The sequence below is a fragment of the Callospermophilus lateralis genome, chromosome 15, assembly GCF_048772815.1.
Source record: "Callospermophilus lateralis isolate mCalLat2 chromosome 15, mCalLat2.hap1, whole genome shotgun sequence".
Taxonomy (NCBI): Eukaryota; Metazoa; Chordata; class Mammalia; order Rodentia; family Sciuridae; genus Callospermophilus; species Callospermophilus lateralis.
The window spans coordinates 82,320,593-82,338,979 of record NC_135319.1 but is presented as its reverse complement, the minus strand read 5'-3'; the positions used below and the strand labels follow the sequence as shown (position 1 = coordinate 82,338,979).

General features: G+C 36.7%; 1 protein-coding gene across 5 annotated transcripts in view; it reads left to right on the top strand.

Moving 5' to 3' along the window:
• Positions 1–1,325: 1,325 nt before the first annotated feature.
• Fam204a (family with sequence similarity 204 member A) overlaps positions 1,326–18,387 on the top strand; it is a 32,158-nt gene continuing 15,096 nt past the window's right edge. The window contains exons 1-7 of one of the 5 annotated variants that reach the window (XM_076834434.1): positions 1,355–1,391; positions 1,681–1,831; positions 7,107–7,348; positions 7,857–7,944; positions 8,094–8,124; positions 8,293–8,392; positions 18,251–18,340. In XM_076834434.1, the coding sequence (XP_076690549.1) occupies positions 7,115–7,348; positions 7,857–7,944; positions 8,094–8,124; positions 8,293–8,392; positions 18,251–18,340 (543 nt within the window). In that variant the 5' untranslated portion in view covers positions 1,355–1,391; positions 1,681–1,831; positions 7,107–7,114. The other 4 variants (XM_076834432.1, XM_076834436.1, XM_076834435.1 and 1 more) reach the window with 4 other exon arrangements.

The window sequence follows — 18,387 nt, the reverse complement described above, 5'->3', positions numbered from 1 at the left end:
GGAGTAGTTTTTATAACTCCCAAATCATTCTAAAAGTAATAGGCTTAACTGTCTCTTTATGCCAACTTGAGATATATTACTGAGTGCAATGCAAAATTTTTATGCATCTTTAGAATGCTTTTTTAAAAAGGCATTATGTTAACTAACAACAAATAGCTAAGACTAAAAAATTACTCTGGGATAAGTAATGTGTTTTTTAATTTAAATTTAAACTAAAGTAGACTCCTTAATTTGAATAACTATATAGCTTCAACTGCAACATAACTTGAGTATAATTTTATATAAAGTCTCAGTGAATCACAACCTCTGAGCTTCAATGTCTGCCAACCGATCAGACCATGTCCATTTATAAGGCAAATGCTCAGCTATAATCAATCAAGCTGTTTCTCTGCATCACCTCCACCTCCTTTTCTTCCTCCTTCTTAAAAAAAAAAAAAAAAAAAGGAAGAAAGAAAGAAAGAAAAGAAAAGAAAGTCCAGGGATGAAGCTCTCTTAACCTTTACTGGTTCAGGAGCTATTCCATTCATGAATCAATTATTTGCTCAAAGAAACTGCTAAATTTAATTTGTCTAAAGTTTTTCTTTTAACGGTTTGAAGGCTATGTGTGTATTTTATTATGTAGCCGTCACACAACACTAGAAAATAGGAAGGCATTCTTAATATTACCACAGAACACTATTTCGAAAAATAGAAGCATTTCTAGAAGCAGTCACATTGCCCCTTCTATTTTCGTCACAATGCCTTTTTTCTCGTTTGCTTTTTCCTTGTTTCCTATGCTCCTCCGAGCCCCTCTGCAGGGCCCAACACAGTATTCTCCACCAAAAGGAGTTCCTAAACTTTTGGCCCCGGCGGCGCGGCGGGTGGGTGGCGCAGCTCGGCGCCCAGCCCCGGCTGGCGGTTTTCCGCTAGCCATCGAGTGGCGTGGTGCCTGGAACACGGCACACACAGATAAAGAGGTGCAGAAAGCGAGGGGAAAGAAAAGAGAGGAAGGAAAGAGAGGGGAGGGGAAAGGATGGATGAATGAAAACGTCCCAGAAAGCACAGAGCATCCGAGACCCTTCTCTCTCCAGGAGCGAACTCAGTTGGGTGTCGAAGTCGGCACTTTCCTCACCCAGACGCATCGGCGTAAGGCAGGGAATGGAGAGAACAAAGCCTTAAAGAACACTCGAGAGAAAGAAAAACGGTGAGAAAAAGGAGGGGGGTGGGGAAGAGACGAAAGACACCAACTGCCTCTTTCAGGCCGAACGCAGAGGGAAGCCAAGCGAAGCCGTTGCCATGGCGACCTTGGAGCCAGAACGGCCGCAGCCCATTGGCTGAGGCGCAGGAGCCAATGAGAAGGCGCGATGTTGGCGGGGTCTTAAGATGGACGCCGGGCAACCGCTTCCTGACCGGTGAGTAGGGCTCATCGCTGGGCTGGTTCCTGGCTGGCTCGGGCTCTGCGGCGACGGGTCCGAGAGGGCCGCGGGAGGGCAGCGGAGGAGCCAGGCTATGCGGCCTGACGGTTCCTTGCCCGGGGCACTTGGAACAGGCCCACGGGAGCCCTGGCGGGGTCATTGCGGTGCCTTCCTCAGCCTGTTAGTGGGTTTCTTGGTCCCAGCCGGGCCAAAGTGAGAAGGGGGTGAGGGGGCTTTCGGAGGAGGAGGCAGGCTCCTATTTACACTGCAGTGTCCCGGAAAACAGCGCCAGGTAGTGCGAACTCCGGCAGGCTGGACGTGTGCGCCGGAGCCCGCGGCGGTCAGTTCCATGCCCGGACGGGGTTCTGCCGGCTTGGGGACCCGGCCGTGACACCGCCGCCCGTGAGCCCGCGGAGCTCCGTGCTGTCTCCAACCCTGTAAGTATTTTCGCTGGCGTCGCCTTAAAATGAGCCTCAAAGTGACTGGTTCATTGATAATCTTTCAGTGCAAGGTCAAAGGTCTGGGGAAGTGTTTTCCAGGTCCCGACTAAACACACACCCTTGTTAATTAACACGCATACATGCAAAACCTTGTTAAGTAAATAGTTTATCTGGATAAGCGGATTGGCAACTTTAATCTGAACTCAGGCCTATGATTCAGTTGCACTTTCTGTAACTTTTTGAGAAAAAGGAACACATTTATTTTAGAAAAGTGTACAATACTTGTACATTGAAGTCAATATTACCTGCGTACAAATATTTTAATTAGGCAACTAATTTTAAAGCAGAGTAACTGATTATTATGTAGTTATTTAACAAGATCTTTCGGATTAGTGGATGATGGTTCATGGCTATTTCACAAGTATGATTAAATTTAGAGAGGATTTAGATTTCTGTGATTATTTCCAATTGAATACAAAATATAGAACATAAGAGCTTTATTTGGTGAGAATGGAATTTAAATTCAGGATTATTAGACAGGAAACATTCCTTGAGCTGCTCAGCAGTTATGTCTTGGGTTTTGATTTTTAAGCAGCTGCCTGGTCTTTCAAGAAATATAATATTATTAACTTTTATATTATTTTTAATAATATATTTGAATTATTCTAATCTCTGACTTTCACGTATGTGGTTTAGTATAACATTTTATGTAGCTTTTTGTGTTTAAAAACTACAGAAAAATAATTCTTCCTAACCAAATTTTAGCAAGTCTGTATTTACAATCATTCTTCACACCTACTCTCAAATCTTTGCCTCTAAGAATATGTTATACCATTCAACTCTGCTCTCTGAAAGTTTATAATTTAAGAGTTCATCATTTTGTAAAATAAGTGGATCTCAATGAATGAGGGAAGTCAGTTTCCTCATCTGTAAAAAGGGCCTGGGTAGTAATTCCTTCTGGAAGAGTTGTAAAGATTAATGGTAAACCACCACCTGCCACATTGCTTGTATGCCTCTTTCTTTCTGTTCTGTTTTCTGTTTTAACTGGGGTTTCCTTTATTAGCAACCTGAGGTGCAGAGTCTCTGAAAGCTTGTAATCTTGGTGGCCAGTTGGCAGATAGAAATCTTATCTACTTGGTTTTTTCAGGATTGGATATGACTGGTTGAGAATGGAGTATTATACCAAGGAGTGAGGAGTGAGTGAGGTGGGCTCTGGGCATTTGTGCCACTTATAATATTAAGATTAGAGGAAAACATTTTAGAGCTGCAAGACATCTCAAAGATCATCTGATCAAACCTTCATTTTAAGACTTAAAAATGGGGACCCAGACAAATACAGTGGCCTGCTCAGGACTAGAAATAATTTTCTGACTTTTAAGACAGTGTTTTTGCCCCTATAACCAGTAGTTCTCAATCTTTGCACAGTCTAGAACTCCTTCTTACTATGTTTTGATATCTCTGTGAGTTCTCTATTTCGAAAGATTATGTATATTAAATTATACCCATTAATTGTTTTCTAATAAAATTCAGCTCAATAGCTATCAATCAGCATTTATGATGAACATGAGCTTCCTGAGTTTTAAGATTCCTTACCTAAAGGTGGCTGATATCTTGGGTTTTATAAAATATTGAAAATAACTTAGTGACCCCTTTTACTGTCAAGATAAAACTCAGATAAAAAACATAGATTGGGAACCACTAAATTCTGCCTGTTCTTGATACATTGTTTTCTGCCCAAGTGTAGTAAATTCATGTCTATGGTTGGTTCTCAAGGGCAAAAGAACTCAGCTACTCAAACTAGAGCAATACAGAAATATTATCAGTTCATAGTAAATTGTGTCAGCAAGAATAAGATGTATTTGGCATAGTATACACAGAATGTTTTGTAGAATAATTGTGGATGGCATAAATCTTAACTGCAGATGTGTGAAATGTTGAAGATGATATTCACACCCATTGAGAAAAAGGAGATTCTGATTCTGTTACAGTTTCCTTGGGACCAAAATGATTAAATTTAAAATTATATGGGTTTTGGGCTGAAAACTAAAAGCTTATTAATGAATGCATTGGCTATTAGATGGACCTGGCTACAATATACATGAAAAAAAATTAAATTTCTACTTCTCTGGTACTCCACATCTCTTGAGAATGGCCAAGTGAATTTTCTCAGTTAAAGGGAAATTTGGAATGGTCTGCCTTAAAATAAAGAAATATACTTTGAAAGGCATGGGTAAGAGATACTTTAGTGAAGAGAGAGTCATCCTCCAGAACAGCCACAATGGGAATAATAGGAGGCCAGACATGGTGCAAGTTAGAAAATGCATGACTGAAAACATTTGTGTTATGAATAGAAGATGGTGTTTTCAAACATGAGCCCACAGCAGAAGGTACTAAGCAGCCACTTCATATTGGCTGATTTACAGTTAGTTGAGCTGCATCTCACAGAAGCAATTCCCTATTACAGGCTTCATAGTGAGGGGCAGCAGTTTTCTGTGTTTATCAGAACATACTTGCTTTTTTTTTTTTTTTTTTTTTTTTTTAAGTCACAGGAAAAGGGCATGCGATGTTAAAGAGTTTAAAGAACTATCTTAAAAACATACCTTTTTTGAATTTTGCCTTATTTTATGGATTTGCAGGTAGATTTGCACTTTTTAAAAAATATTCTTTAGTTGTCAATGGGTCTTTATTTCATTTATTTATATGTGGTGCTGAGAATCGAACTCAGTGCCTCACACACACTAGGCAAGCGCTCTACCATGAGCCAGACCTCAGCCCCAGATTTGCAATTTTTTAAAGTTGATTTTCTTTAGGTACACTCAGATTATGTTAGGCAGATATCTAACATAATAAATAAATAACTGTGAAGACAGTTCTTAATGCCATACCAGAAGGACCTAGAGTCATAAAAAATGGATAGCTGTTTGAAAATCTATTGAGGAAAAGCATGTACACTCCTGCTTACCTGCTACAACAGAGGTTTAGTGGGAGACCTTGCCACTGTTTCTTGGGGAGGCACATACCATTTAAGGTGCCAAGCTGAGTGACACTTGGCTGCTGATCAATAAAAACTTGCCATTTATATAGATATGTTGCTCCATGAGTTTAGGATTCTTGGCTTGTTTTGAATACTTATGTTTTCAAGGTCTGGAGGAGTACGTGGTACAAGATGAGTTTGCAAAAGATTCTGTGAACTAGAAAAGAAACAGTGCTTTCTAACATAAACTACTAAGAAATCTAAATCTGAAATCTGTTACTCTTCTTAAATGGATAGCAAACCTACAGGTTTAATTTATGCCAGGGACAAAAAAGTTTGCTGGAGTTTATTATTGCTTTCCTCCCCTTGCTCCCCAGAGTAGTAGAAATATTTTTATTAATAATATAACAGCTGTTTTCCAATATTGTCATATTTTTGCATGATATCCTTTGTGCTATTAAAGTATCTCAAGAGTACTCAATCCCAGCCTTTAACATCCATAGGCCTGATTAATAGATGGATACAGGTCTTATGGGCCTGCTAAAACAACAACAACAACAAAGAATGTAAGTTCTGAACAGAAAATTTAAATTCAATGCTTTGGAAAGACCTATGCAAATGAGAAGCCTTGAAACTTAAGCTCTGTTGTCTTCCTGATAATTTGCCTCTTGTTGCTTCATTCAAAAAAACCAAATGCCATATTTTTTAATTTAAAACTTTGCAATACTGTGGAAATGAGAAATAAAAACAATTTGCATTCATTGCTAAGTGAATGTACCACAAATATTAGAAACTTCAAAACTATCTTCTGAATCCTTCCATTTTAGAAATGATAAAAATGTAATACATAGCTGCAGAAATAATAATAGCAAAAGGAACTTACTATTTATTAAGCCCCAGAACCTCCTAAATACTATGTTGAGTGGCTTATCTCATTTAATCCTCAGAATAACCTTATAAGCAGTATAATTATCCTTGTGTTACAGATAAAGAAACTGATGGTCAGAGATAGTAAATGATTTGCTTGTACCACTAATGAGTGGTAGAGTTAGGATTCTAGTTGGAGCAGTTAGATAATAGAGTCCTTCCTCTTAAAAAACCAAGAGTATTTTAGTGAGGATGTTTCAGAAAACCAGAAACTGATGAGTCTATACTAACCACCCCCCACCACAAATAAGATCTGATTCTTTGGGTCCAAGAGGAGATCCTTTAAAGAAAATTATTGAGATTAATGCCAAATCCCCTGATGTCTTTTTGATTATCTTGCTAGGTTAATGACAATTGACAGAAAACTCAACAAAACAGATTTCTGCCCTTCTATTTTATTTCTTTTGATTAATAGTAAATTATGAACAGTATAATCAGCTTCTCTATTTTAGACTTATTTTGAGTGTACCGGTTTTGGCTCAGAACATACGTAAAAATAGTCTGTCATGGAAATGAATGATGAAAATGTACTCAATTATCATGATTTTAGCAAATGATTACAACTCTGATTTTTTTAAGAAATGATGTTTATTAAACTTAGATAATGATTCTCTCTACCAATGGCGTATGTTCTCTCTACGAGTGAGTGATTCTCTCTACCAATTAGTAGACAACTAATGCTAAATATTATCCTGAACTTTAATTTTAGTTTTCCAAATATAATATTATTACTCAAAAAAGCTGTTATGTTTTGTTAAGCTGCTAGAATTATATTTCATTTATTGTCAGTTTAGCAAGTGCATTAAAAGGGAAAACTATGGTATCCTTTTTCTATTATACCTTCTTCAAACTGCTTAATCATATTAAATTATCCTTTAAATTATTCTTTCCTTGCTCCTTAATCAGTAATTCCCCTAAAAGTTTTATGCATTCAAACATGGGTGAAACTTCCATCTTTATTTTACTATAGTTGATCTATATAGTTTGATATATAATACTTGATTCTTAAATTTCCTGTAGAATATATGTCATTGGACTTTTCACATTCTTGAGCAATTATTTCTTTCCTGAATTTCATTTTTCAAGATAAAATTATCTATATATTAGCAAATCGAGGTCTTATTTCCTTTAAATGTATGCTGTAACAAACTAGTTTCAACTACTTTTAAAACTTTTCTTTTAACTTACCAAGTGAAGGTTTTAGTTATTTTAATATGGAAGGTGCATTACATTTTAGATTTTAAAAAAGTTTAGGCGGACTGTTCTCTGACCATTGGTAGACTTCTTAGGCTTCAGGAGTGTCTTTTAAAATGATTTTATAATTGTTTCCATGGCTACTTTTTATTTCTAAATTTATTTTTTTTCTTCTAGAAGAAAAGATGTGGAGTGGACTGCTGCCTCCTGGCCTAAATGAAAGTGATGTTGAGTCAAATTCTGAAGATGAAGCCACACTGGAGAAGTCTGAACTCGACTTACAGGAAAATAAAGAGGATGGGACTAATAGAGACACAGAAATCTCAAGTTTCCCAGCAGATGGACCAAAAACAGAAACAGAGGCCAATACAGATGCATATGAAGAATGCCCTTCTGGAATTCCCTTAAATTTGTGGAATGTAGGTTTTTCCTAATGTGCTTATGTGAAAGCCTGTGTGTGCACGAGTGTGTTCAGTGTCTCTGCCTGGTCAATGTGAATGTTGTGATAAAGCAGACAGGGAAGGTGGGCTCTGAGTGCTTTGACTGTCCTTTGAGTAATCAGCCACTTAGGTGCTTTTCATTTTTACTTTGTTTTTCATAAAAAGAGGAAGGAATTGACTATTTTGCCTGATGTGGTATATGAGGAGTTTCTAACTTCATTTTAATCTCTTTATCTATGAGTTATCAAGCTTCAGTCTCCATTATTCAACAGTTTTTATCAAAACAAATGAACTTCAAAATTCAGGTTGTATCTTCAGGGAGTACAGTATCTCAAGAGCTCTGTTTTCATTGAGTTGGCATCTTTATAAATGCCAGAATATAAATATTTTTATTACTTAACACATTTAGATTTTTAAATGCATGTTTTTCTTCAAAATATATTTGTTTCTCAGTTTCTTTTTTTTTCTTATTTTTACTTTCATATAGAAATTTCAAGAATTGCATAAAAAACATTCTGAACAGAAAATCTCAACCTCAAGATTCAGAGGGAAAAAGAGAAAACGCTCCAGAAAAGGTTTTTTTGTTTTGTTTTTGATTTATGTTCACATTGTCCATAGTGTCAGTGTTAAATTGTGACTAATTAAGTTAAATAATTTTTTGAAAACATGATTTTGAAATAATAGCCAAGTACTTAAGTATTAATGCTTTGTAAATTCTTTTCAGATAAATTGAAGAATGAAAAAGAATCTCATAGGTAAGTAAGATTTAAAATAATTATTCTAGGCAGTATTTGTAGAACTTGTCCAAATAGCTCAACTACTAATCTGTGATCTTGATGAAACATAAAATCTAGTAATTGTAGTAACCAATTAAAAAATAGAAAAAATAAAAATGATTAAAAGGATTTTTTGTCTTTTTGTAGTGAACAGCCTTTAAATGAAACCCAATGGAAGGAGCTTACTCAGTACTTTGGAGCCAATGATAGATTTGAACCCCCTGTTAAAAAGAAAAAAGTTGAAAAGGTAAGATCTTTTATTATCTTATGTTAGCTACCAGGATATATTTTTTATTAACCTGTCTAAGGTACTTGTCCATTAGTTCATTCAGTTAAAAAGTGAATGTGCCAGATGAATGGACAAAGAAAATGTGGTATATATACACAATGGAATATTACTCAGCATTGAAAGAGAATAAAATAATGGCATTTTCAGGTAAATGGATGGAGTTGGAGAACATAATGCTAAGTGAAGTAAGCCAGTCCCCCCCCAAAAAACAAATATCCAATGTTTTCTTTGATATAAGGATAATGATTCATAATGGGGATTGCAGGGGTAGCATGGGAGGAATAGACGAACTCTAGATAGGGCAGGGTGGGGAAGGGAGGGTGAATGGGGATGGGAAAGATGGTGGAATAAGATAGACATAATTACCCTAAGTACATGTATGAAGACACAAATGGTGTGACTCTACTTTGTGTACAACCAGAGACATGAAAAGTTGTGCTCTATATGTACAATATGAATTGAATTACATTCTGCTGTCATAATATAACAGATTAGAATAAATTTTAAAAATGTGTGCCTATTTTGTACCAAAAAGACATACATAAACAAGTAGATATAATTATAAAATCATTTTTTAATAAGTGTTAAGAAGAAAAAGAACAGACTATAGTAACAAATATTAAAACAGAGGCCTCACTTTAGCTTTAGAGGTGAGGGAAAGTCCTTTTTTGTGTATTTTTTTGAGGGGAGCGGTACCAGGAATTGAACTCGGGGGCACTCCACTACTGAGCCAAATCCCTGGCCCTATTTTTCGTATTTTATTTAGAAACAGAGTCTCACTGAGTTGCTTACTGCCTTACTTTTTGATGAGACTGGCTTTGAACTCAAGGTCCTCCTGCCTCAGCCTCCCAAGCCACTGGGATTATAATCATGCTGCACTGTGCCTGATGGAAAAGCCTTTCTTAGAAGATGCCATTTCAGCAAGACCTGAAGAGTCTGAAAAGATCAAAGAGTGATCATGCAGAGGCAACAATGTAGGTAAAGATCTAGGGAAGGGTCATCAGAGACTGTTAAGTAACTGTAAGAACACCAGCCTGGCTGAAGTGTCATCAGCATGGAGAACAGTGGCCTAAGATAAGATTATAAAGACTGATGGACAGGGATCAAACTGGGTAGGAACTCAGAGAGCATGTCATGAAATGGGTTTTATTTACAGTGCAGTTGAGCCTCCTTAAAGGGTTTTAAGTCAAAAGTGCGATGTGATCTAATTTTAGTTTAAAAAGATTGCCCCAACTCTTATTGGAGAATTAATTATGAGGCAACAAAAGTAGACGAGAACAGAATAGTTCAGAAATTTCTAGGCATGAGGTGGTGGTGAATTGAACAAGAATGGTGCTGCTGAGGATGGAGAAAAGTGGGTGGGTATAGTATCTGAGGCATAGTATAGAAGTAGAATTGACAGTGCTTGCCTCTGCATTGCTTGTAAGGTGCTGAAGAATAAGGAGGAAGAGGAAATCATTCAAGGTTTTGCCTTATGCAGCGGGTGTGCACAATAATGCTAGTTATGAAGATGAGAAAGTTTGGAGGGGAAAAGATTTACAGTGGAGCCTATTCAGAATTCAGTTTGGAGCATGGATATTAACTGGGAAACAGGAATAGAGTAGGTGACTTAAAAAATGAGATAGGAGGCTTGGAAAAGAGCCTGAGATTGAAGTACACATTTTGAGTTGTCAGTCTATAGAACTTAGTAAAGGCTTGAATGAAAGTAACTCACATATTCACATAGGGGGATGTTGGCAGGCTCTAGGAATATGAAAATCAAGTACTGAATGATAGGGAGCTAGTAGTTGAAGCCCAAGTGCAATGTCTCCTGTATATAGTGAAGATAGATGCCTCTTACATGAATCATTGCTGTGTAAGCTGCTGCGTGTACTTGGAAACCTTTGCCATTTTGATCAGTTGATATTTCTTGTGAAAAATCCTCTGGTTTAAATCCATCATTGGGTGGTTTTGTGTCATTGAGAGCACATATATCAAGCATCTGTCAGAACAGAATTTTACGTGTGATTTTTTAAATTTCAACTTTGTAAAGAATTTTTTATTATCCAAAAATAGTCCCTAGAACACTGGGTAATTGAAACTAAGATTACTTTTTGTTACTGAGCAGTCTCCTTTAACCATGATACAAAAATGCTAAAATTTCTGGCAAAGGAAGATCACTAGTAGTTTTAAAAGTAAAACTCAGGTTTCATGACCCATTCTTAGTTCCCTGGGTTCACTCTAGAACTGATGGGACTGTTTGCCAGTGTCATTGCCATGCCTCTGACCCTTGAAATTCGGGAGGACTTGGAGAAGGGGCTATGTAAAGAGGGATGCTCTTGATTGTACTAGATCTATTTTAAAGCGTAAGGGAGGAGAATGGTATTGAGCACTTTGGTCTAAATGCCATCTCTGGCAGATTTGGAGTCCCAGCTGATGATTGGATTGTTCATTAAGAAATAAATAGTTAAATATTGGTTCTACTTGGCATTTTTTTTGAAGTTTTACTAATGAATGATGTGATTTGCAATTGAAATGTTTCCTTACAATTATTGATTAGGTTATCTAAATTGTTTTAGTGGAATTAAAGCCACAAAATGAACTTTTTAGGCATTCTTAAAAAATAGAAATTTAGAGATATTTTCTAGAATTTGTCTTAGAAATTACATATGAGATTGTACCATCTTAATCCTGGTTAGGTATACGAGCTCTTATTCATAGTCTAGAATTTGTAATTTATGTGAAGTTACTTTAGTATAGGATTCTAAAATTCTTTGTACAAAAATCTTTTAAATAATTCAGTTTCAGGGACTGGTGTTCTATTTCACATTATGCATTAGCTATGTTCTAGAAGAAAATTATAAGTCAAACACCATTTTAAAAATGAGATCTTCTGTTTAAGGGAAATTGCTGTAAATCCTGTTGTAATTACCCGTTGATCTATTTTATAAATCTGGGTTTTCTTAATGCAGACATTCCTCTGTGTGGCAGCTGGCTAAGAAAGTTATGACAATTTTCTAAACAAGGAAACTGATGCTGGCCAGGATTTTGCCAGCACTTCATATTCTACAAATAAATGCAAACATAAAAAGGAAGGAAGGATTTAGTGAAGCCAAATTATTTCATGTTCTCTTGGGAGTTCAGTGTAATTGCATGCCAGTAAGTCCATGCTCGTTCTTTGATTTGGGATTGTGGTTTTACGTGTCACCCCCTTTGCTGTGGTGCTGAAGTCTCTGCTGTGAATCCAACAGAGTAAATAAACTTTAGAGAATGTCCACATTGGAAGCACCAAGATAAAAACTATGAGTAAATGTAAGTTCAGGAGATAGTAGCTGCTGCTCATGAAATCTCTTGAGGATCATGAAAACCTGATGTAACATGGACGGACCAGCATGGATTTTTCAGTCCATTATTTTATTTCTCTGGAGCAAAGGCTGATCTGTTACCGTATCTCAGAGAGTCTTTTAATTTTATATTCACTCAGCCCTCAGTAATGGTAAAGCAAAACAAATTTCTTAATCTTGCATCTATCCCACAGTGTTTTGTTTTTGTAATGTTGCCAAGCTGATACTGTTGCTCAGCCTAGAATGTGTGTCTACAGCACTGCTGTCACCTGCTTGCTGGACAATACAAGGAAGCTTGTATTTTTTAAATGCAATCTTCCTAATATCCAAAATATTCTTTGTTTTAAACACAGCTATAATTGTGTTTCAGACTTGCTAATAATTATGTAATTGTAACATAATTATTTTCAATCTATGTGGGAATTTCTATAGAATAATTTCACTCATCAATTTCATTAAAAATGTCTCAAGTATTCTAGTTGAATCAATTTGATCAGCCAGCAGTCATTATTGAAGTAGTTTTCTATGTGTCTATGGATACTCTTTTAATAATTTTTATAGTAATTGTACAGTGTCTGATGGTTTTTTAAAGGTGTTCATGAGAGGAAACTGCTATTGTGTAGTAGAGCTTTTTCACACTTTTCCATCCCAGCTCTTATGTGGAACTGCAGTGCATAGATCATATAACAGCTTGGGCTGCCTCTATTGGGCAGGAGGGAGCAGGAATGGTGTGGGAGTGTTGTGGTGGTACCTGGAAGCTCCCCTGGTATCAATTACAAAGCATTCTCTCTTGATCCCTGTGTGATCCCTGTGGGGTAGGTAGGCAGGGCCAGTGTTATTCTCCTAATACAGATGAAGAAACTGAAGCACAATATAATTTGCCTACAAAACAAACAAAGCAGAAACTTCTTAGTGAAATGAGTTTAAAACCAAGTCATTTGGTCCCAAATCTAGATTTTTCTGAAATAACAGCTGAATTTAGTTTTTGCTTTTCTTGATTCAACTGATTTAAGTGAATAAAATTTAGATATAAAGACAATAAAATCATAAGTATCATTTGTAATTATATAATATATGTTTATATATAAAGGTTGCCCCCCCCTTGTTTATGGAGAAATTACCTCATTTTTTCTAGATATTTGAGTCCAGTCATAATAAAGCATGAAATTCATTTGTTATCATGCTTTAGAAATTAAATGTAGTATCAAAATAAATATCTAGTAAAAAAAATTCATAGAAATATATTGCGATACAGTTTGACTTAACAACCTTTAATCATATGATAAAAGATATTCTGCAAATGCATATTTGGGCATTTTGCTACCCATAAATTTCTTGTGTGCGTAGCCATACCTCCTTGGCATCTGCAGCAAAACTATTAGTTAGAGGTTGGTTGTTGCCTCATGGGAACCTGTTAGGTATTGCCCTTAGATGAATTTTCCATCTGTGGCCAAATTGCCATTCCTAAGTTGATCTATCTGTGATGATATATATCTTGATCTGAATTTTCATTCTTGCCAAAAGGCAAGGTTAGAAGCCCACCAAGCATCACCATTACCAGCAGTGCTTTACTTCTTATCTGATCTCTGGTGTGGAAGATGCCCTGAACAAGTTAAATAATATAGGTTCCTCTTAGGTCCAGTTTAAGACTTTTTAAAAAAGCTTTAATGCTGAAATCTTATTTCATGGGACTATTTACTGACTCAAAATTGAATTCTTGGGTCTCTGATTGGATGTGAGTGCTTGAAGAACTATGACTAGGTCTATAGTCATAGAAAGAAAAGCCCTCTCTTTGCATTATGGTATCTGGATATTTAGATATAGGAGCAACTTATTGAATGAATAGTGATCATTTATATTCTGAAAATGTGGCCTAGATATTTGGAGGGGGGGTGGTTACTGGGGATTAAACTCAGGGGCACTCCACCACTGAGCCACATCCCCAGCCTGTTTTCTCTTTTATTTAGAGACAGGGTCTCTAAATAAAACTGAGTTGCTTAGTGCCTCGATTTTGCTGAGGCTGGCTTTGGACTCCTGTCTTAATCTCCCGAGCCAATTAAATTACAGGTGTGGCTAGATATTTTACATGTATCTTCTTTGATTCTGACCGTAACCTTTCAGAGAGAGTGGTTTTATTCTCATTTTATGTGTATAAAGCAGCTACAGCTCACAAAGGTTAGAAACTCACCTAGGATTGCTCAGTTCATAGGTGGAGGAGCTGATATCTGAGCCCAAATCTCACCTCCTGACCTGTGCTCTTTGTAAACTACTGTGAACTTGGAGTCTTAAGAAGATATTTAACAGATGAATGTATTTTTTATTAATAAAACATTTTGAATGTATTTGGAATGTTGCTGTATTATTACACAAACAGAAAACTTGGGCGTCCACGTGGAACTAGAAATTTTTTAAGGAGTAATTTTACTTTAATAAATTAATCAGACAAAAGGAAAGGAAGAAAGGAAGAAACAGTTTTATCTAGCAGAACTTGGTTGAAATTAAGAAAAATCAAAAACAAAAACTTAAAGGAACTAAAAGGAACAAGCAAGGCAGCTTTAAGAATGGATTCCTAACCAGGTTGCTGAGAAGAAAGATTGGAGCAAACCTGGGTTTGTTGATTGATTAGGTGAATTCTGAGTTGAGGTGTCAGATTACCTAGAATTTGTGATGCAAGGATGATTGAATTTGATATTGATGTTTTGTTTCATCTATCTAAGTGGCATTTGAGGGGAGAATTAATATTCTGCACAGGAAGGAGAAGCTGTCAACATTTTTAAAATGACTTTATTTCCATTCTAAGTTAAATAATAAATATGAAGTTCTAGATGCAGGTAAACTAAACTCCTGGAGCCCAAGATGGGCATATTTCACATGTCCTCAGGGAATATATATTTTAATAGCTAGATAGATTTTTGTATAAACAAATGTTATAACATGTGACCCCCCCACACCTTATTTTAATCATAGGGGCGTTATTACTTCAGTATTACTATTGCAAAATTCTCTTGGGGCCGTCTCAAAGTAGTGGCTGTCTCAAAGCATGTCTCCAGCATGAGTGGGTCCTGCAGTATGGATGCAAAGTTTTGATTACTTCACTGTGAATATTCTGTCAGTGAGTGAGTGCCTCTTACATGGGAGGAACTGGCTGGATTTGGGGACACACCAAGCCAGTGACACACAGAGTCTGTCCTTACTGAGCATAGAACCCAAGAAAGGAAGACAGCATGTGAGATGAGTACGTGCTGAAGGGAGGAGGTGCATCCACAGCAGAGTGATGAGCCGGCTGGCAGGGGTACAGGGACAGGATGGCAGACTCAGAAGTTATGTAGGACCATAGAAAAGGTAACATTTGATGTAAGCTTGAAAGAATGATTAAGTATGTTCGAAGGGAAGCACATCAGAGGCATGAGAACATTGATCAAATGGTAGATGTGGCCATAGATGGGAAACATAGCATTACCAAAGATAGGCTGAGAAAACAAGTCATCCAGACAAAGTTGTGTTAGTCGTGAAGTTGATTTTCATTCTGACACAAGTTCCTTAGCTTTGCTTGGACTGAAACAGTTCATGGATTGACACTATTCACAGACCACAAGTGGACCACAACATAGACCACAGTTGGAGTGGCACTGCCCTTGGCTTCTGAGGTGAGCAGGGTTAGAGCTTCCTGAAAAAGGATTCTGAGAAAGTGAGTCTAGGGTGTCTGGGTCATGGAAGAGTTCTGCAGAAATACCAGAAGGGAAATATTTGGAGGTTAGACAAGAGTGGGAAGAGGGCATTAGAGCCATGTGGCCTTTTTAGGGTCAAAGGTTATGAAGGGCCATTGATGAAGGTCTCTAACTCCTGTTTGGAACAAGTGAGAAAGCCTGTTGGCTCCCAATCCTTTGGAAGGGTTTGTGAGAAAGGACAGGCTTCACTCAGTGATAGACATTGGTGATGACCTCACTGGGCTGTTTCTCCAGACTTTTTAAACAGGTTATGTTGTCTTTTAAGTCTCATTTCAACAAGGCTGCATAGGAACAAATTTTCTCTCTGTTGACTGGAATAATCAAGCAGTATACTGATGGAAGAGATGTTCTTAGGACTTCTGTTGTTACATAAAGAGGGAGAAGTTTATAAGGTAATATTAACTGAATATGTGCTTGTTTAAGGATACAGTAGGGAAATCATCGTTAGAATAAGATTTTCTTACAAGAAGCATATGTTAGACCATTTGGGGTGTACTAATTAGTTCTACACGTGACAGTAGAACACATTTTGATACATCATACATAAATGGAGTCTAACTTCTTATTTCTGGTTGTACATGATATAGAGTTACACAGGTCATGTAATCATATATGCACATTTTTTAAGGAGTAATTATATTTTATATATTAATAATATCTGATTCATTCTACTATCATTCTTATCCCATATCCCCTCCCCTTCTTTCACTCCCCTCTGTCTAATTCAAAGTATGTCTATTCTCCCCTATACCCCCAACCCCTTAATGTGAATTAGCAATGACATATCAAAGAAAACATTGGACCTTTGATTCTTTGAGATTGGCTTATTTCGCTTAGCATGATATTCTCCAGTTCCATACGTTTACTGGTAAATGCCATAATTTCGTTCTTCTGTAAGGCTGAGTAATATTCCATTGTGTGTGTGTGTGTGTGTGTGCGTGAGAGAGAGAGAGAGATAATTTCTTTATCCATTCATCTGTTGAAGGGCACCTAGGTTGGTTCCATAGTTTAGCTATTGTGAATTGAGCTGCTATAAACATGGATGTGGCTGTGTCACTGTAGTATGTTGACTTTAAGTCCTTTGAGTATAGACCAAGGATTGGGATAGCTGGGTCAAATGATAGTTTGGTCCATTCCAAGTTTTCTGAGGAATCTTTATACTGCTTTCCAGAGTGGTTACACCAACTTGTAGTCCCACCAGCTATGTATGAGTGTACCTTTCCCCCCACATTCTCACCAACATTTATTTTTGCTTGTATTCTTGACAGTTGCCATTCTGACTGGAGTGAGATAGAATCTCACTCTCCAGATGGATTTGCATTTCTCTAATTGCTAGAGATGTTGAACATTTTTTTCATGTATTTGATGATCAATTGTATTTCTTCTTCTGTGAAATACAACTTAGTTCCTTACCCATTTATTGATTGGGTTATTTGGTTTTTTGACTTTGGTTTTTGAGTTCTTTATATGTCCTGGAGATTAATGCCCTATCTGAGGAGTATGTGGTAAAGATTTTCTCCTATTCTGTAGGCTCTCTCTTCACACTCCTGATTGTTTCTTTTGTAGTGAGGAAGCTTTTTAGTTTGATTCCATTCCATTTATTGATTCTTGATGTTACTTTTTGCACTTTAGAAGTCAGTTCCTAAGCCAACGTGGTGCATATTTGGGCCTACTTTTTCTTCTATTAGGTGCAGGGTCTCTGTTCTAATGCATAAGTCCTTGATCCATTTTAAGTTGATTCCTGTGCAAGGTGAGAGAGAGGGGTTTGATTTCATTTTGCTACATATGGGTTTTCAGTTTCCCCAGCACCACTTGTTGAAGAGGCTAACTTTTCTCCAATGTATGATTTTGGCACCTTTGTCTAGTATGAGATACTGTATTTATGTGGGTGTTTGACGCTGTGTCTTCTGTTCTGTACCATTGGTCTACATATCTGTTTTCGTGCCAGTTCCACACTGTTTTTATTACTGTGGCTCTGTAGTATAATTTAAGGTGTTAGACCATTTCTTTAAAAATATTTTTTTTTAGTAATTATTTTCACAACTCAGAACTCATTTATGTCAAGACATCTTTCCATAAATGTATGCTGAGTCCTACCTAGTCAGGTAATCCCATGAAAATTGTAATTATAAATTTTTGTAGCATCTTTAGTAAATTAAGACATTGCCATAAGCAAATAAAATGTGATTAACTCCCATATTTAATATTCAACTTTAATCTTCTTTGTCAAATATGATGAAGGGCTGTTGAGTGAAAATCTTGAGCTAGAAGTATAGGCCTTGCAGGGTCTGAATAAACCTTTTATTCATATAACTTAAGTTTGGCTAAATTAAGAAGTCTGGAGCTCTGTTTCTTCATCTTTAAAAAAGGGTAACATTATTCGATGGAGCTGTTACAAAGTTTAATGAGCTTTCTTCCCAGTACTAAACCCAGAGTCTACTACATAATAAGCTCTTCATAATTTTTAACTGTTATTACTATTAATAATGTTGTTATTAAGGGAAAGTATAGTTTTTGGAGTCACAAGAATCCGATTTGAATCTCCTTTTTATTGTTAGTTAAGAATTATATAATCTTGGATAAGTCATGTAATGTTTCTTAGACTTTCCAATCATGAATAGGATAGTAACAACTACCTTATGTTATTGTGAGAGTTAAGTGGTCTGCATGTCTGATACATTTGGTGTAGTCCTGTTACATAATATTGGCTATCAAATGCACTCTTTTCATTTGTATTCTTAATTTTAGATTTCCTTCTTTTCTAGTCAGGTCTTGAAAAGAGGATAGACCAGGCTGTGGAGGAATGGGATGTTGAGAAGGCTGAAGAACTCAGCAACCAGCTTGCTACTCGAGAGGTGAGTCAGACTGATTACAAATTGCACTTCAATGTTTTCTAAAATGA